Raw genomic sequence first — 16323 nt, 5'->3', positions numbered from 1 at the left:
AGCATTATTTTGTAGAATTGTAATAATGCATTAATTGTCAATGAAAATAAGATAAATTTATTAAGAGTGTATGCGCCACTAGTCCAATAGAGAATAGACTGACATAAAATTAAAGTTAAAATAATTGTTTATTGTTGCTTCTAATATTAAATAATTTTCCTGAGTAGATGAGTTAACCCTCATATCTCTGGTCAGATCTTTTTATTCTTGTGGATGATACTAAGCTTGCATGTCCTTGTTCCCCACAGGCTGCAGGGCATGACACAGGGGCTTGCTCAGGTGCAACTGGTGTTACCCTCTCTCAGGACTGATGCCTCTCTCACAGCCACCATGAACCGGGCTGAAGGGCTGGTCCTGGAGTTGATCAGTGACGTTAAACTGCCCGAGACCACCTCCATTCAGACCATCACCTTCAAATATGGTACGTCTGCTTTCACTGCTTTTCACTTCAGGACTGAAGTGTGACATCTCGAGTCCAACTGTGAATTTATTTGACGAACAGGAGAACCTGGGTGTATATATTTTCTTCTAAAATGTATTATTTAAGGGTGTTCAGGGTTAGATCTACATTTATAATGTCTGAAAATCCTCTCCAGAGGAAAACCACCAGAGTACACTGTTGTTGTTGTTGTTGTTGTTGTTGTTATTGTTGTTGTTGTTAAAATAATGACTAAGCTCAGTTCGTGTTTAAAAGACCAGAGAGAAAAAGTAGGTTTTTAACGAGGATTTAAACTGCTCTAGTGTCTCTGACATGCAGAGGCTGTTCCAGGAGGAGCTGTGAGGAGGATCGAACATGGTTGGACAATAACTCCCGCAAATAACAGGGAGCCAGACCATTTAAAGACATAAAAACAGTGAGCAACATCTGAAATTGAAATGAAACCAGTGCAGTGATGCCAGGACTGGAGTCACGTGTTGTGACGCCTTGTACCTATGAGGGCCGCCGCATTCTGCAGGAACTGCAAGCGTTTAAGAGAGGTCAGATAGAGACCATAATAAAGACAGTAGCAGTCATCTATGCGTGATGTAATAAATGAGAAAATCACTCTTTCAAGGCTCTTGGGTTTTGCTAATTTGACAGTTTTACCCCAGTCTCAGTTCATTGTAGCTCTACACTAACCTGGCTCACACCAGATTGATATGTGTAGCACTTTCAATTTAGTTCTACAAATATCATCTGGCTGGCAAGGTTAGCTCAACTCTGCTTTGTAGGAGAATTTTTGAAGCTCTTCAGTTGCATTCACTAAAAAGAATCAAATGCAAATTGTGCTATTAATAAAAATTTCAACATGTTCAACATGATATCTAATGTTAGATTTTAATGCAAATCCAACGATTAAGACTATATATCTTACCTATACCTATAAGACAGTTTGTACAAAAAAAGTCAAACAAAGCATGAATCAACTCTACATGTTGCTGTTTCAGAGGGGGAGCAGGCAGAGGTGAAGCTGATGTCCAATGTGAACGCGGAGACCAAAGTATTGGTGGATTACAGTGAAGCTGCCCAGGACTGGCTCAGGCTGTTTGCAAGCGAAGTCATGGACCAGAGGGTGGTCAACACAGACATGAAAGTGCGCCACATCATCAACAAGGGCCTGGAGGTACAAAAAAGCTTTGCAGTCATTTAGCCCTTACGCAATTAAAAAACATAATGAAAACATACAAAACATATTGATCATAAATTACAAATCAGATAGACCAAATACAAAACCATATATATTTACTAATCAAACTAATGTTATTTATTACTGCACATGTTTTTTTTTAATTTTACATCAATTAATGTACTGTACTGTTGTGGCCTACGGGCCGAAAAGCAGTGCAGAATACCTGACTTCTTGGGGTGATGCAGGAGCCGAGTTGAAAGACAAAGCTCTCGATTCACCGGTCGGTCTACGTTCCTACCCTCACCTATGTTCATGAGCTTTGAGTAATGACAAGATCGTGGATACAAGCGGTCGAAATGAGTTTCCTCCGCAGGGTGGCTGGGCGCTCCCTTAGAGAAAGGATGAGGAGCTCGGAGTAGAGCCACTGCTCCTCCAGCTGAGGTGGCTCAGGCATCATAAGCGGAAGAAGATGGATGGATACATTTACCCCATATTTAAAAATATGATTTAATCCTTCTGTTTCAGGCCGGTACTATCTGGATGGACAAGTTCAAGGGAGATTTTCCCTATGTGGAGTCTCTGAATGACAAAATGACAAATATGGAAATGCCAGCCATGCCTGAGAACCTGTTCATGAACTTGTAAGTAGTCAACACAGTCTTGAGTACAGTTTATTAATGTACAGTAAATACTTGTTTTATGCTATTGCTGATTTAAGTACTATTACCTTTAAAACTATTGCTTGCTCTATGCTTCTTGTACGTAATATAACACACTAACTGTGTTATATAACACAGTTATTACTATCTATCCTTGCCATGCTACTGATACATTGGCTCTGTTGCACAAAAAGACTGCTAGATGAATGGTAAAATTCGCAGCTTGACCGAATAAAATGATCTGTATCAGAACTAGTGCAAAACTACATGGTAAGATAAAGAAAAATTACAATTTTCATCTTTTTCCACTAGTGAAAGTACACTAAAATACAACTTCAACAAAGACTCCATGATCATCTATCTCCCTGTGCCTTTTGGCGGAAAGTCCTCAGAGGAGCTGCGCATCCCAGCCAGAGTCACCGTTCCTCATGTCAGTGTGCCACAAATCAACTTGGACTTTAACTCCAAGGACATCCCAATCCCCACGTTCACCCTCCCGACCGAATATGAGCTCACTGTACCCCTCATGGGTAAAATGGAGATGATGACCAAAATGGAGAGCAATCTGTACAACTGGGACACAAGGGTGGTTGTAGGCAACTACACTGAAGAGTCCCCCAGTTATAAGGCTGAATACAACATCAAGGGCGAGAGCCCCATCAAGCTGCTGTCTTTCACTAATGCAGGTAAATCACACAGCATTTTGTTATCAATAGGTGAATGAGTTAAATGCAATAGCTGTATAGCTGAAAGGTTTACAAAGTTATCTACACACTTGTATTAATAACATTCATTTAAATATGTATTATGGATCTTGCAAATAATGTGAAGTTCACCAATCAGTTTACAGTAATTTTGAGTTTTAAACATATAAACATTAACTTACTTTACCATACATGTCATTAATAGTATTTTATCTTTATCTTAAAACAGGATCTGCTGATCTCTTTGAGGAATTCAATGGTGTCACCGCATCCCTCTTCTTTGGCTTGAGACATGAGCTCCTTCGTTCTGAAATAAAAGTCCGAAACAACTTCGGCGTCACTGACAACATCTGGTCTGGAGGCAGGATTGGTATGACCGTAAAAGCCCCGGGAGTGGACACTTCCATGAGTACCTCTGCTCAGTTCACCCTCGCACAAACAATGCTTTCTGGGGACATTAATTCGGACGCTAGCATGACTATTGGATCAATTGAAGCCACCTGTACATCCCAGAACACCTTCTCCTTTGAGCCAGCTAAGAGGGAAGCTAAAGCAGAAAGCACTGTCAGCCTTCAATCTGAGATTGTGAAGCTAAACAACAAAATTAAGATGTCCTACGCTAACAATGAGCTCATCATCGACTCAAACACCAACATGAACAGCGAACCACTCAAGCACACCACCAAAATCACCGTAGTGTACAAGGACGTTAAGCTTAGCATCCAGACCGATTCTGTGACTAAAGCTAGCGAGGAGAAAATGCTGCGTAGTCAGATGGAGCTGCTAGCATCTGAAGAGCAAGTAACATTGAGAATGGAAAACCAAGCAGATGATTCTTCAAACCGTGCCTACTCTCTGCTGACTGGAACCCTGGTACCATCTGGTCTGGAGGTCAACTCTGATGCTTCGGTCAACCTCTTCTCCAGCCTTGCCTCTCACAAAGCAACCCTGACCTTTGATAGCAATGGCCTGACCACAAGCTGCACCACGACTGCCCAGGTTACCCCACTCACTTTTGAAAATGTCTTCCACGCAGGAGCGGACTCTACTGGGGCTACAATGTCTATTACTACAAAGGGAGGCATTAGAGAGAACAAAGCTGAGCTGAATGTCGAGGGCAAAATCGCAAGCTCCGAAGTGTATCTCAACAGTATCATGAAAGGCAATGTCTATGACCTAAATGGAAGAAACAGAGTTAACCTGAGGCTTAGCGGAGATGGCCTGGTCGCTTCAAACAACATGGTGGCTTCCTACAATGAAGTTAGCACAAAGAACTCGCACACTTTATCTCTTACCATGAAGTCTTTCACTCTCCAATCCAAGACTGACAACTTCCTGAACAGCCAAAACACCTACATGCATGATGTTACAGCCAATGTCGAACGCTTCACCGCCAATGTCATTATGAAAAACCAGATGAAGATTGTCGACATGGACTTCAACAATGATGCACAATTCAAAGCAGAGCCCTACACAATGGAACTAGTTGGAACAACAATGGGCAGATACAATGATGAGGAGATTCGTCATACGTACGAACTTAAGTTTGTTGACATGATCTTGTCCACCAAGTGCAACACCAATGGCAAACTGTTGGGCTACCACATCACGCATGATGCCGATGTGGAAATTTCTGGCCTGACTATGAAGTTCAGCGACGTCATCAACTTAAACTCCCCAATACTGCGCTTTGACAGCACCTTCAAATCCAGTGCAGCCCCCTTCACCCTGAACGTGGATGCCATTTGTAACTCAAATATCGATTACAACTTCTATGGGGAGAAAAATGCTCAAATGTACAGCAAATTTTTGATGAAAGCCGAGCCATTGATGTTTACCCACTCAATGGAAAATAGAGCCTCTGCTACCATGAAAGACCTGGGAAGCGAACTGACCCTCCAGACCAGCATGGACAATAAGTTTGACAGCTTGCTCACACTGAAAGAGCAAAGTGTCAACCTGAAAATGACATCCAACGTGAACGAACACGCTTTCAATCACGAACTAAGTGCCTTCAACAATGCAGAGAAAGTTGGAGTTGAGATGACCAATGCTGTATCTACTTCTCTATTCGATAAAAATGACAGAGACTATAGTGTTTCTGGCTTTGTAATCTATGAGAAGAATGGGGAACATCACATCATGATTCCCTTCATCGAACATTTGCCAGCACTGGTTGAAAACTTCAGAAATGCAATGATTAGCATTATGGACCAAACCATCAACACAGTTAAAGACATTGACAACAAGTACAAAATCAGCACAAGACTTCACAGCAAAATTACAGAGCTGAAAGAGGTCATTGACAAGTTTGATGCTAACCTTTTTGTCCAAGATGTAAAAAAGTTCCTCAGCTCTATTGAAAGCACAATCAACAACCTGTCAGCTAAATTCCCTACAGACAAAGTTGTGGCAATGGTGAGGTCTGCCAAAGAGATGATCATTACTTGGATGAAGAAGTACAACCTGGTCGAAAGGTTTAACGTTATCTATGGCAAAATGGAGCAGATCCTGTCCAGTTACGAAGTGGAGAAAATGATTGGTGCTTTTATGGATGAGGTTGTTAAGATCATGAAGCAGTACCAGGTCAGAGAGAAAATCCAAGCTGTGTTTGCTGCTATTAAGTCCATCGACATCAAACCAGCTGTCAAGACAGTGATGCTGCCACTTCAGGGTTTGGTTGAGGAACTGTATGCTGTTGACTTCAAGCAATTTGTTGAAGATATCAACGACTTTGTCATCAGAATGCTGCAGAAAGTCAGATCATTTGACTACGAGACACTGGCAATGGAGGTTACTCAGACCCTGAAGGAGATGAGTGCTGTTCCATGTTTGGGAAAGCTTTTGGGAGAGGTCAAAGTGGTTTCGCCGCATTACAAGATGAAGACCAACGTTAACTTTGAAAACAACACGGTTACCTCAGACACCCCAGATTTCCTCTTCAGCCTTAAATCCAATGCCAATTCTATTTTGAAACCACTTGAATATACCCTTGCAGCATCTAGTAATGTTGTCTTACCAAGTATGAACCATTTGGCCATTGCTGAAAATATCAAGTTTGACCATTACACCATTCAGTTGGACCACCAGGCTTCTACAACCATCTATAGGGACTCTGCTTTGGCATCTGCTGAAACCAACGCAAAGGCAGACACTGAGCTGTACAAGGGAGAGCTGGTCAACAAGGCATCCTTCACAATGGAGAGTGGTGTGTCCTCCAAAATGGAGACTAACTACAAGCATGACATCCAATCCCCACTTCTTAAATTCATTAACAGCATGATCCTGAACCAAATTACAACTTTGGAAATTCAAGATGGCATCGCTACCGTGAAAGTTGAAAACTCTGTTGATGATAAAGTGAACAACCACGAAGCCAACCACAAAAGCGACATAGAAGTTGTTTTCGATTTCCCCACAGCGAAGATCACCTCCAACGGAGCTACCAGTTTCCGCGGCATGAAAGTCATCCAGAAATTGGACGCAGACATTTTAATGTTAAGACATGTTATTGTTGATGCCAAGATGGAGACCGAAGCCCCATTCCTTAAAAACAGTGTGGCAGAGGGTAAATTCCAGGCAAAGGCTGGGGACTTGACAATTGACTTCACTGCCTCCCACAATGCAGAGCTTGTTGGTAAAGTTGAAGGAATACTTGCTAACTCTATTGCATTCTTGGTTACTCGGAAAGACCTCTCCTTCGAAGCTCAAAACAAGGCAAATGGAAAGGTCGCTCTTCCATTCAAGCTATCAGGCAAAACAGACTTCCAAAATGACTTTTCTTTTGCCCTGAACCCAGTGGAGCAGAAGGCTAGCTGGACAGGCTTGGCTCGATTCAACCAGTACAAATATTCCCACCTCTTTAGCTTGGAAAATGTAGAGAAAGAAATGAACATCATGTACCAAATTAATGGAGAGGCCAATTTGGATGTGCTGAAAGAACAAATCACTGTCCCTGAAATTGAACTGCCATATGTTGGTATCACCATCCCAAAAATGGAGGACGTTTCTCTGTGGGAGGATGCAGGTTTTGATAATTTCTTCATCACCACTCAGCAAACTCTCGACATCAATTCAAATTTGAAGTTTGTGAAAAACCCAGAAATGATGGTCATGATTGACTTCAATGATCCATCCGCTCTAAGCAAACTGATCAAAGTTACCCTGCCAAGAATGAACAGCATCAAGATCCCACGTTTGGGAGAGATGATTTATGAGTTCTCCATGAAGACCGCAATGCTGACACTCAAAACCAATGCTGGACTGTTTAACACCGAAGACGTATTGACCATAAAGCTGGACGTCGTCTCCACTTCCGAATTTGAGATGCTCGCTGGAAATGCTGAAGGCACAGCTGCTATCAAGACAAATGATGGACTAAGAATGGATTCCACCATGGCTGTGAGACACACAAATGTAGAGTTCAACCACAACAACGTCATCGTCCTTTCTCCCACCGTGGAAATGGACATGACCAACTCTATGACACTTGCAACATCCTTCAACCTCGAACAGTCCATGAAGGTGAACAGAGATGAGGGTCTGCTGATGTCTGTGTCCAATCCATCTGGACTCATCGGAGCTCAGGTCGTTCCCAAGTCCTCGACCGCTGTGAAGGCCAGAGTCTATGGACGCTACCCAGTAAGCAATATTCCTCGTCTATTGTTGAAATGCCAATCAGCCTGTTATGGATTCACAATGACTGTATTCTCATTGTGAATCCATAACTGTCAGATTAGTTCTATTAGTAGTACTGATAACATTTGTAGTAATACAATTTTGACAAACAGCTGTATTAAAAGCTTGATTACTTGCAATATTAAAAGTAGTATCCGCCTTAATAGTTGCTGTTCACCTTGCAACACCTTTGACAGTGTTAGTGAAGTTGCTATTTACATGTTGGTGTAATCATATAAATAGCAAAGGGACCAGCAGTAGAAGTACTAGCCATTGGTGAAGTACTAATAATAGACCTATCAGTAGTGTAAGTAGTTGTTGTGGTCATAGTAATAATAATGGTCAAAGTTATATTTGTTATGAAAACATATTTTTTACTTTTAGCTCCCTTTTTAAATTATTATTGTTGTATAGCAGCCTGCTTCTAAGTGTTAATTTATTTTTGTATTTGTTTTCAGTCTGAGGAGGATATGGATATCGTGGCACTGCAGCTTTCTGTGGGGAAGAGCCTGAACGTACAGACTAACTGGAACATGGAGATGCCGTATGATGCCATGCTTGCAGTCCAAACTAAAATCCCAAATGTAAATATTTATGTTGATGCTGCTGGTAGAGTGTATAGAGATATGCACCGACGCGCAAATACTGTGGGCAGAAATGTGGCTATGTCCTTTGAGAAAGCTAAAGGCCAGGGCAAAATAATGTTCAGACAGACAATCGAAACTGTCTCCGCCATGGAACCCTATGAATACATGACCAGTTTTGCCGACGATGCTATTTTAACCCTACAGAGCTGCCATACTAGAGTCGCAATGATTGTTGATGCCGTTGTTAGGTTCCTCGGAGAAACTAAATTCCAGCTTCCTAGTTATAATGAAAAAGTTTCCGGGCTTGAGCTGTACACAGTCTGTGCCAAATTTGTCTCAGATGTCTCCAGAGACGTCATTGACAAAGTTCCAAAATACTTCTCCGCAGTGTTAACTCCAATAATTGAACATTTAAACATGCTCGAATTTCAGTTTTCTAACCATATTGTGAGTGGTAGTGAAATTTTGGAAGACTTTACTGTATTTTTTAGCAGACTCCAAGAACAACTTAAAATCATTGTTAAGAAAATCGGAAGCTACCCACCTGAGGAAATATTCAGAAATCTAAATTCTCTTTCAGAGTTTGTTATGATGCAAGGCGAAAGGTTAATCAAAATGGTCAGATCTGTAGACGTGGACCAAATGACCAATTTTCTTAGCAACGTTTACGAAGACGCAGTTAATTCCCCTGTTTTGAAAAATATCGCCAAGCAGATAGAAAAGGTGTACTTGATTGTGTGGGATTACATCAGAACACTTCAAGATAGAGTCCAAACCATGCTCGGCGACTTTTCCGGTGACCAGTTTAAAGACGACATAAACATCTACATTGACAGAATGGTCAAAAAAATGAACGCTTTCCAAAACAACATCATTGAAACTTTAAAAGAAGAAAGTAAATCCATAGACACATACGTTAAAATGGGTGACAGAAATATGGAAATTGATATACCTTTGACGTTTAAGAACTAAGTGACCTCCAGCTGTAATGCTAGAATCCAACTTGGCACCTTGGCATTGACAGATAAATGTGTTGATAAAGCTTGTGTTTAAGTCCTTGTTTTTCTGTTTAATTGTTTTGTCCTCAGTATACTGTGGTAGTAGTCGCATTTGTGTCTTGTATTATTTAAAAAAACAATGCGTGTGATCAATAAAGAGAATATACGGCACACTGTCAGCATCCATGTCTTGTAGCTCACTAAGCATCACATTAATATTGCTTTTAATAGGTTGGAGAATGCCTGCGTATGACAACTTTTTATGTTTTTTTTTCTAACCATAAAACTGGGCTGGAGAAAAGTCAGTAATCTATGGTAACATTTTCTATCTATATGTTGGATTGTAGATGTGTTAACCTGATTTGTGGTCAATATTTCTGGGCTTCTCCACATGAAACAAAAAAAAAACTGCCACAAATCCCTGAATTTAAGCTGCCGAACAAATAATGATAAATTTCAAAATATTGTTCCCTCTATCTGAAATTATCTCAAATTAACTACCGGTATACTTCAACATTTTGTAAAACCATATGAGCTGGTTTTAAATTATGAATCCGTATGTAAATATGGTTTAAAAAAGCAATGGTGGCAGTTTATTTGAAGCATAAAGTCACTGCTTCTTCAAACGTTCAAATTCAGTGGTTTGTTGCAGCCAAATCTAAATCCAATTATTACTTCAAAATATTATTATTCAAGAATAAAAAATTAAACAACAACTAAAGTCGCAGAGCGGCGATGATGGCTCTCGCCACCCGCGCAACCGCCTTTCCGTGCGACCGCCCCACTTGTCCAGAGGACGTACACCAATTTGAGGCCAGTGGGCGGAACGCCCTAGGAGTTCATTATAGTTTGACATGAACCAAATTGCTGACTCAGCGTCTTTTCATTATCAAAGGAAGATGGCGGCCATGGGGTTAGTCTGGGGGCGTGGTCACAATAATATTTTTGTTTAACATCAGAAATAAACATAGGACTTTTAACAACGGATGTAACTTTGGTCCTAATCCCGAAAATGTCAATAATTTTAGATGCCCCACATGTCCAGAGGACGTACACCGATTTTGAGACCAGTGGGCAAAACGCCCTAGGAGGAGTTTGTTAAAGTTCTACGTGAACAGAATTTCTGACTCAGTGTATTTTCATTTTCAAAGGAAGATGGCGGCCATTGGGTTAGTAGTAGTTGTTGTTGTTGTTGTTGTTGTTTTATGGCGGTTGGCATCCAATTGTTGCATTACTGCCAGACTTTATTCCTCAGACTTTGTCGTAGTCCTCAGACTCTGTCGTAGTCCGTAAAAGTACTCCTTCCATTAAAGCCCATGAGGTCATGATATGTCTTTGTGACTAGAATAGTTGTTGTTGTTGTTGTTGTTGTTGTTGTTTTATGGCGGTTGGCATCCAAGTGTTGCATTACCGCCAGACTTTATTCCTCAGACTTTGTCGTAGTCCTCAGACTCTGTCGTAGTCCGTTGTTGTTGTTGTTGTTGTTGTTTTATGGCGGTTGGCATCCAAGTGTTGCATTACCGCCAGACTTTATTCCTCAGACTTTGTCGTAGTCCTCAGACTCTGTCGTAGTCCGTAAAAGTACTCCTTCCATTGCTTTGGTGTTACAAAGCCCATGAGGTCATGATATGTCTTTGTGACTAGAATAGTTGTTGTTGTTTCAGAGACCAACCGGCTTTATTCCAGGGAGACTCTTCTTCATCTTCCTCTCCTTCTTTGACGTTCGGTGCTTCCATCGTACAGCTTTATTCTTCAGGCTTCATTCTATAGGCTTTAATATGTCCACTGATGTCGCCGCTTGGTAGCCGTGCGTCTACGAGACTGGACGAGGACAGGAGACCACCCCCACCCCCATCTCGTCACTCTGATCACTCTGACTCCCCACAAGCAGACCCCCATCACTCCGACTCCCATTTAGCGCCTTTAGCCTGTTTTCTATATCTGCCCAATCAAGCTCCTTTGTTCCAAGGAATCTCCCTGCAGCTTTAGCAATGATCCTGATCCTTTCAGTTCTGCTTTGAGTCTGAGCACAGTTTACAACATCCACCATAAAGAGTACAAAATCCTCTCTATCCACAACCAGGGTATTCTCATTAATTCTGGAACCTGCACACTTGGGACCTCCACTCTTGAAACCTTCACACTTCTTGGGAGCCACGCTGGCCTTTCTCATTTCGCCCTGGCTGGGAGCAGCGCTGGCTCCTCTCTCTGTATTTACTCTAAACTCGTTACTTGAAACTTTCTTGACTGCATCTGCATAGGATATACCTTGAGAGACCTTTATTTTCTGCACCTCAGCAGCTCTTTTGCTAAACCTGCATCCCCCGTAGGCAGAGCTATGTTCTTCCCCACAGTTACAGCACTTCAGTTTTGCACCCACGTCACACTTCCCATACTCATGATCTCCTGCACATTTACCACACCTTTGCCTCCCTCTACAGACCGCTGCAATATGCCCAAAGCGCTGGCACTTAAAGCAACGCAGGGGCGGCGGAACATATGGCCTGACGCTATAGCACATGTACCCAATGAACACCTTACTAGGCAGGCACCTCCCTTCAAGTGTTACCATTACCGACAAGCTGTCACATCTTACCCCAAACCGGGTCACCTTCAAACGCCTAGCGTCCACCACCGTAACTCCCGTCAAATTCTCCTTAACTTCATCCACAGACGTCGCCGTAGGGACACCTACGATAACTCCTCTGACCGTGTTTCTTTCAGCATTAGACACAAGAATGTCCTTTCCACCCAGATGTTTAGTTCCAATCGCCTTCCGTTGCTGAGCCGCGTCCTTGCACACGACCAGCAGCGAGCCATCTCTAAGGACACTCGCACTCTTGATCACTCCCACAGCTACAGTTAGGCTCTTTGACAATGCCACTGAATTCCACTCCTTAAAGGATGCACTATCCTGTGCAAGCTTTATGATCACCTTACAGTCTCTGCTCTCACCCCGGTTATCAATAGCTTCAGCCTCATCCTGCTGCTCATTCCCAGAACCCTCGGACGAGCTAAGGGACTTTTTACGTTTCCGGGCACGTGCAGGCAGAAAAGGCTGCTCCTCCACGCCGTCCAGAACGTCTTCCATCCCCGATCCACTCTCCTCCGCCATCTCCCGTCTCTCCAGACCGGGTGTTGAGCAAGGTCTCTCAGAGACCGACCGGCTTTATTCCAGGGAGACTCTTCTTCATCTTCCTCTCCTTCTTTGACGTTCGGTGCTTCCACCGTACAGCTTTATTCTTTAGGCTTCATTCTATAAGCTTTAATATTTCCACTGATGTCGCTGCTTGGTAGCCGCGCGTCTACAAAAGCAATAGCCTTTTTTACGCTCATCGATAAGCACTCAGGTGATGTGTTTATTTATACCGAAGGGTCTAGGGATCCTGAGAGTGGGCTTACTGGCGCCGCTTATTTTGTGCCTGACCTGGGGCTAGCGGTCAAGAAGAGGTTGACAGATCGCCTTTCTGTTTTCACGTCGGAACTTATAGCGATACGGTTGGCGTTGGAATGGGCGGAATCTGCTTTGCAGTGTTGCGGCATTGTGGTGGCCTCTGACAGCCTTTCTGCATTGCAAAGCATTAAATCTGGGAAATCGGATTGCAGACAGGATGTGTTGAATGGCATCTTCTGTCTGATGCTCTCCCTGTCCAGGAAGGATGTGAGGGTTTCCTTCATTTGGGTACCTGCGCATGTGGGGGTGGATGGTAACGAAATGGCTGATGCACTGGCTAAACGTTCCCTTCGGCGGCCATCAATTGATGTGGCGGTTGAGTTGGGCAAGTCTGAAATCAAGCCCGTTATCAAGAGTCATGTGGTCGGCCTTTGGCAGGAATTTTGGAGCCACTGTGTTACTGGACGGCATCTCTATCACATACAGGGTAGTGTGGGTCCTTGCGGGTCTATGGGTAGGAACGCGTGGGAGGAAAGGGCCTTCGCCCGCATGAGGATTGGCCATACTGGACTCAATTGGTCACTGAGTAGGATAGGCAAACATCCGACCGGTCTGTGTGGTCACTGTCGGGTGCCAGAGACTGTCGAGCATGTGCTGATTGGCTGTGAGGCTTATGATAGGGAAAGGGCCGGGTTGGCCTTGTGGTTTCGGAATAATGGGCGGGAGTTCAATCTGCGGAACGTTCTGGCGATCCAGTCACAGGGTTTGTGTCAGGCTGTGGTTGCTTACTTATGTAGCACAGGGCTGGGTAAACGTTTATAGAGGTGGGGGGTGTTGGAGACTGAGCCGAGGATGAGGAGCAAGAGGATGTTCTAACGCGCTTGGACTTCATGGGCCTAGAAACGCCAAAGTGATGGAAGAAGGACTTGTTGTTGTTGTTGTTGTTTTATGGCGGTTGGCATCCAAGTGTTGCATTACCGCCAGACTTTATTCCTCAGACTTTGTCGTAGTCCTCAGACTCTGTCGTAGTCCGTAAAAGTACTCCTTCCATTGCTTTGGTGTTACAAAGCCCATGAGGTCATGATATGTCTTTGTGACTAGAATAGTTGTTGTTGTTTCAGAGACCAACCGGCTTTATTCCAGGGAGACTCTTCTTCATCTTCCTCTCCTTCTTTGACGTTCGGTGCTTCCACCGTACAGCTTTATTCTTTAGGCTTCATTCTATAGGCTTCTAAAGGATAAAACGACAAAGACGTCCCATGACCTCATGGGCTTTGTACTTCCAAAGCACCGAACGTCAAAGAGGGCGAGGAAGGTGAAGAAGAGTCTCCCTGGAATAAAGCCGGTTGGTCTCTGACACAACAACTATTCTAGTCACAAAAACACATCATGACCTCATGGGCTTTGTAACGCCAAAGCAATGGGAGGAGTACTTTTACGGACTACGACAGAGTCTGAGGACTACGAAACGTCTGAGGAATAAAGTCTGGCGGTAATGCAACACTCGGATGCCAACCGCCATAAAACAACAACAACAACAACAACAACAACAACTTTAGACTTTATTCTTTAGGCTTTATTCTTTAGACTTTATTCTTTAGACTTTGTTCTTTAGACTTTATTCTTTAGGCTTTATTCTTTAGACTTTATTCTTTAGGCTTTATTCTTTAGACTTTATTCTTTAGACAATCGTCTGTCACTTTCAGGCTGTCAAAATAAAACTCGTTCTGTATCTGTAAAACACAGAGGCCTTTATTTTGCAAGTGTCACAGTCGATCCAGGCACCTTCTGCACTGACCTGAGCAGGGAAAAAGAGAGAGAGAGAGCCTCGGTGACCTGGCTGCACCCCCTCCTCCCTGTACCTCCGTCACCTAGCAACAAAGACCCGCCGCTAATGCTAATGCTAATGCTAACTCTAATGCTAATGCTAAGCCCGCGGCACGAGAGGAAATGTCCCATCAAAATAAAAGAGGACGAGGAAGTGAAGGCATTCACTGCGCCACTGCTGGCCAATTGTGAAAATACACAATATCTGTAATGCACTTTTTTTCATGGCGTCTCGAGTAGAATATAAACCATGAGTTTCAATCAAATCAGACAATGTTGAGTTTTTCACACAATGTGTAGGGGGCGCTATAGAGTAAATTTGTTACATAAGTATTAATTATTTCCAATCAGACATAAAAACGCATTAGTGAGTGAAATATGAGCTCCATAGATCAATTCCATTAGGCGTGACTTGTCCTTGAAAAAACAGGAAATTAAGCCTTTTTTGAGGGCCGTAAAGAATATCAACATTCTTTTGAATGTTTATTAAATTTCAATGTCTTCAGATGCAAAAAGTGTTGTTTTGAGCGGACGAAAAACCTAGGACAAGTACGATTTTGAAAAACAAAAAGTCAAACGTGGCGGTGCCACTTTGATTCAACATGGCAGACTTCCTGTTTATCATAGAGCAACGTGTGTTTTACTCCTCAAAGGTCAGAGGTCAAAGGTAGCTCTATCACTGTCCCACGTGTCATGTGCCTAGACCAAAGATTAAGAGTTTCATGTTTTTTCTTTTTTGAACTAGTCGGCACTGTGGCGACGGGCGTTCTCACAACCTCCATTTTATTCAAAATTGCAATAATTTCCAAATAGCCTAAAGCACAAATAAGTGGGAAGAACAGTCAAATACAGAGGCTACTCAAAAATAGGTAAGGCATAATATACTTGGTCCTTAACATGATATTATCCAAGAATATTCTTTATTTTGAACAGACCATACAGTATAATACATTTTGCTCTATCCCTCCATACAGAACAGGCCCCGAGTGTTGAGAAAGGGCTTCGACTTGAGCAGAGTGGCTTTAAACTAGGCCCAGTGGAGCAGACACAAGAGAGAGGAGGAACCAGAGGAACCACGCAGCACAATGCATTCCAGTGTGGAGTGTCAGCACAACGACGCAATTGAAAATCCATACAAATTATTGTTGGTGCACTATAACATTTTCTGCTTGTCGTTATGGAGAGGTTAGTGCTTTGCCTACTATGTTCCACAGAAGGGCATTAAGCGTATCTTTCTACATGCACGTTGCAGGTCAGATTGGCGCTGGTACAGCTGGCAGCCCGGTGTAAACGCTCTCTCTTCTTTCTCACACTTATTGTGCTTTATCTCCTATATTTTGTAAATATAGTTAGGATATTTTTTCTATTTTACTGTACGATAGGAATAGTTTTTTTAATTCAACTGTTTTTGACTTCTTTCGGCTGGATTTGAGCATTTTTCGTTGCGTTCGTTGTGTTGTTGTGACGTGAGCTAGCTCCGAGCGAGCCCACCAGCCCCCCCCCCCCGCGCCCTCCGGCCGCGCTAAAGTACGGCGTGTCGTCGGTACACGTTTATATACACGTTTATATGAAAGAGGAACTTCACGAACGATCGGGACACGCACTGGAATCGCTTTAAATTAACTTGTTTTGACTTTATTCGGCTGGATTGAGTGTTTTCGTCGTGTCGTTGCGATGTGTTTTGGCTCTACTCATGAAACTGCGGAGAACAGTCGTCTTACCCGGAGATCGTCACGTTATCCCGTCGCAATACTGACCTAACCTAATACTGATGTGCAATTCTGTCGTATGTGCAATTGCTGTTGGAATTCATGTGCAATTCATGTGCAATTACTGTGAAATTCATGTGCAATCTATGTGCTGTCGT

General features: G+C 42.9%; 1 protein-coding gene across 1 annotated transcript in view; it reads left to right on the top strand.

Annotated features, from left to right (window-relative positions):
• LOC140363246 (uncharacterized) overlaps positions 1-16323 on the top strand; it is a 65712-nt gene that overhangs the window by 12831 nt on the left and 36558 nt on the right. Inside the window, exons 21-26 of the mRNA XM_072449711.1 lie at positions 249-421; positions 1429-1604; positions 2136-2251; positions 2582-2955; positions 3203-7614; positions 8109-9208. Of these exons, the coding sequence (XP_072305812.1) occupies positions 249-421; positions 1429-1604; positions 2136-2251; positions 2582-2955; positions 3203-7614; positions 8109-9208 (6351 nt within the window). The remainder of the gene's footprint in view (positions 1-248; positions 422-1428; positions 1605-2135; positions 2252-2581; positions 2956-3202; positions 7615-8108; positions 9209-16323) is intronic.

This window comes from Eucyclogobius newberryi, unplaced genomic scaffold, assembly GCF_026437365.1.
Source record: "Eucyclogobius newberryi isolate DKJ021-1_F unplaced genomic scaffold, fEucNew1.0.hap1 SCAF_1, whole genome shotgun sequence".
NCBI lineage: Eukaryota > Metazoa > Chordata > Actinopteri > Gobiiformes > Gobiidae > Eucyclogobius > Eucyclogobius newberryi.
Note: the sequence above shows the minus strand (reverse complement) of the source record. Positions and strands in the feature narration are given on the sequence as shown.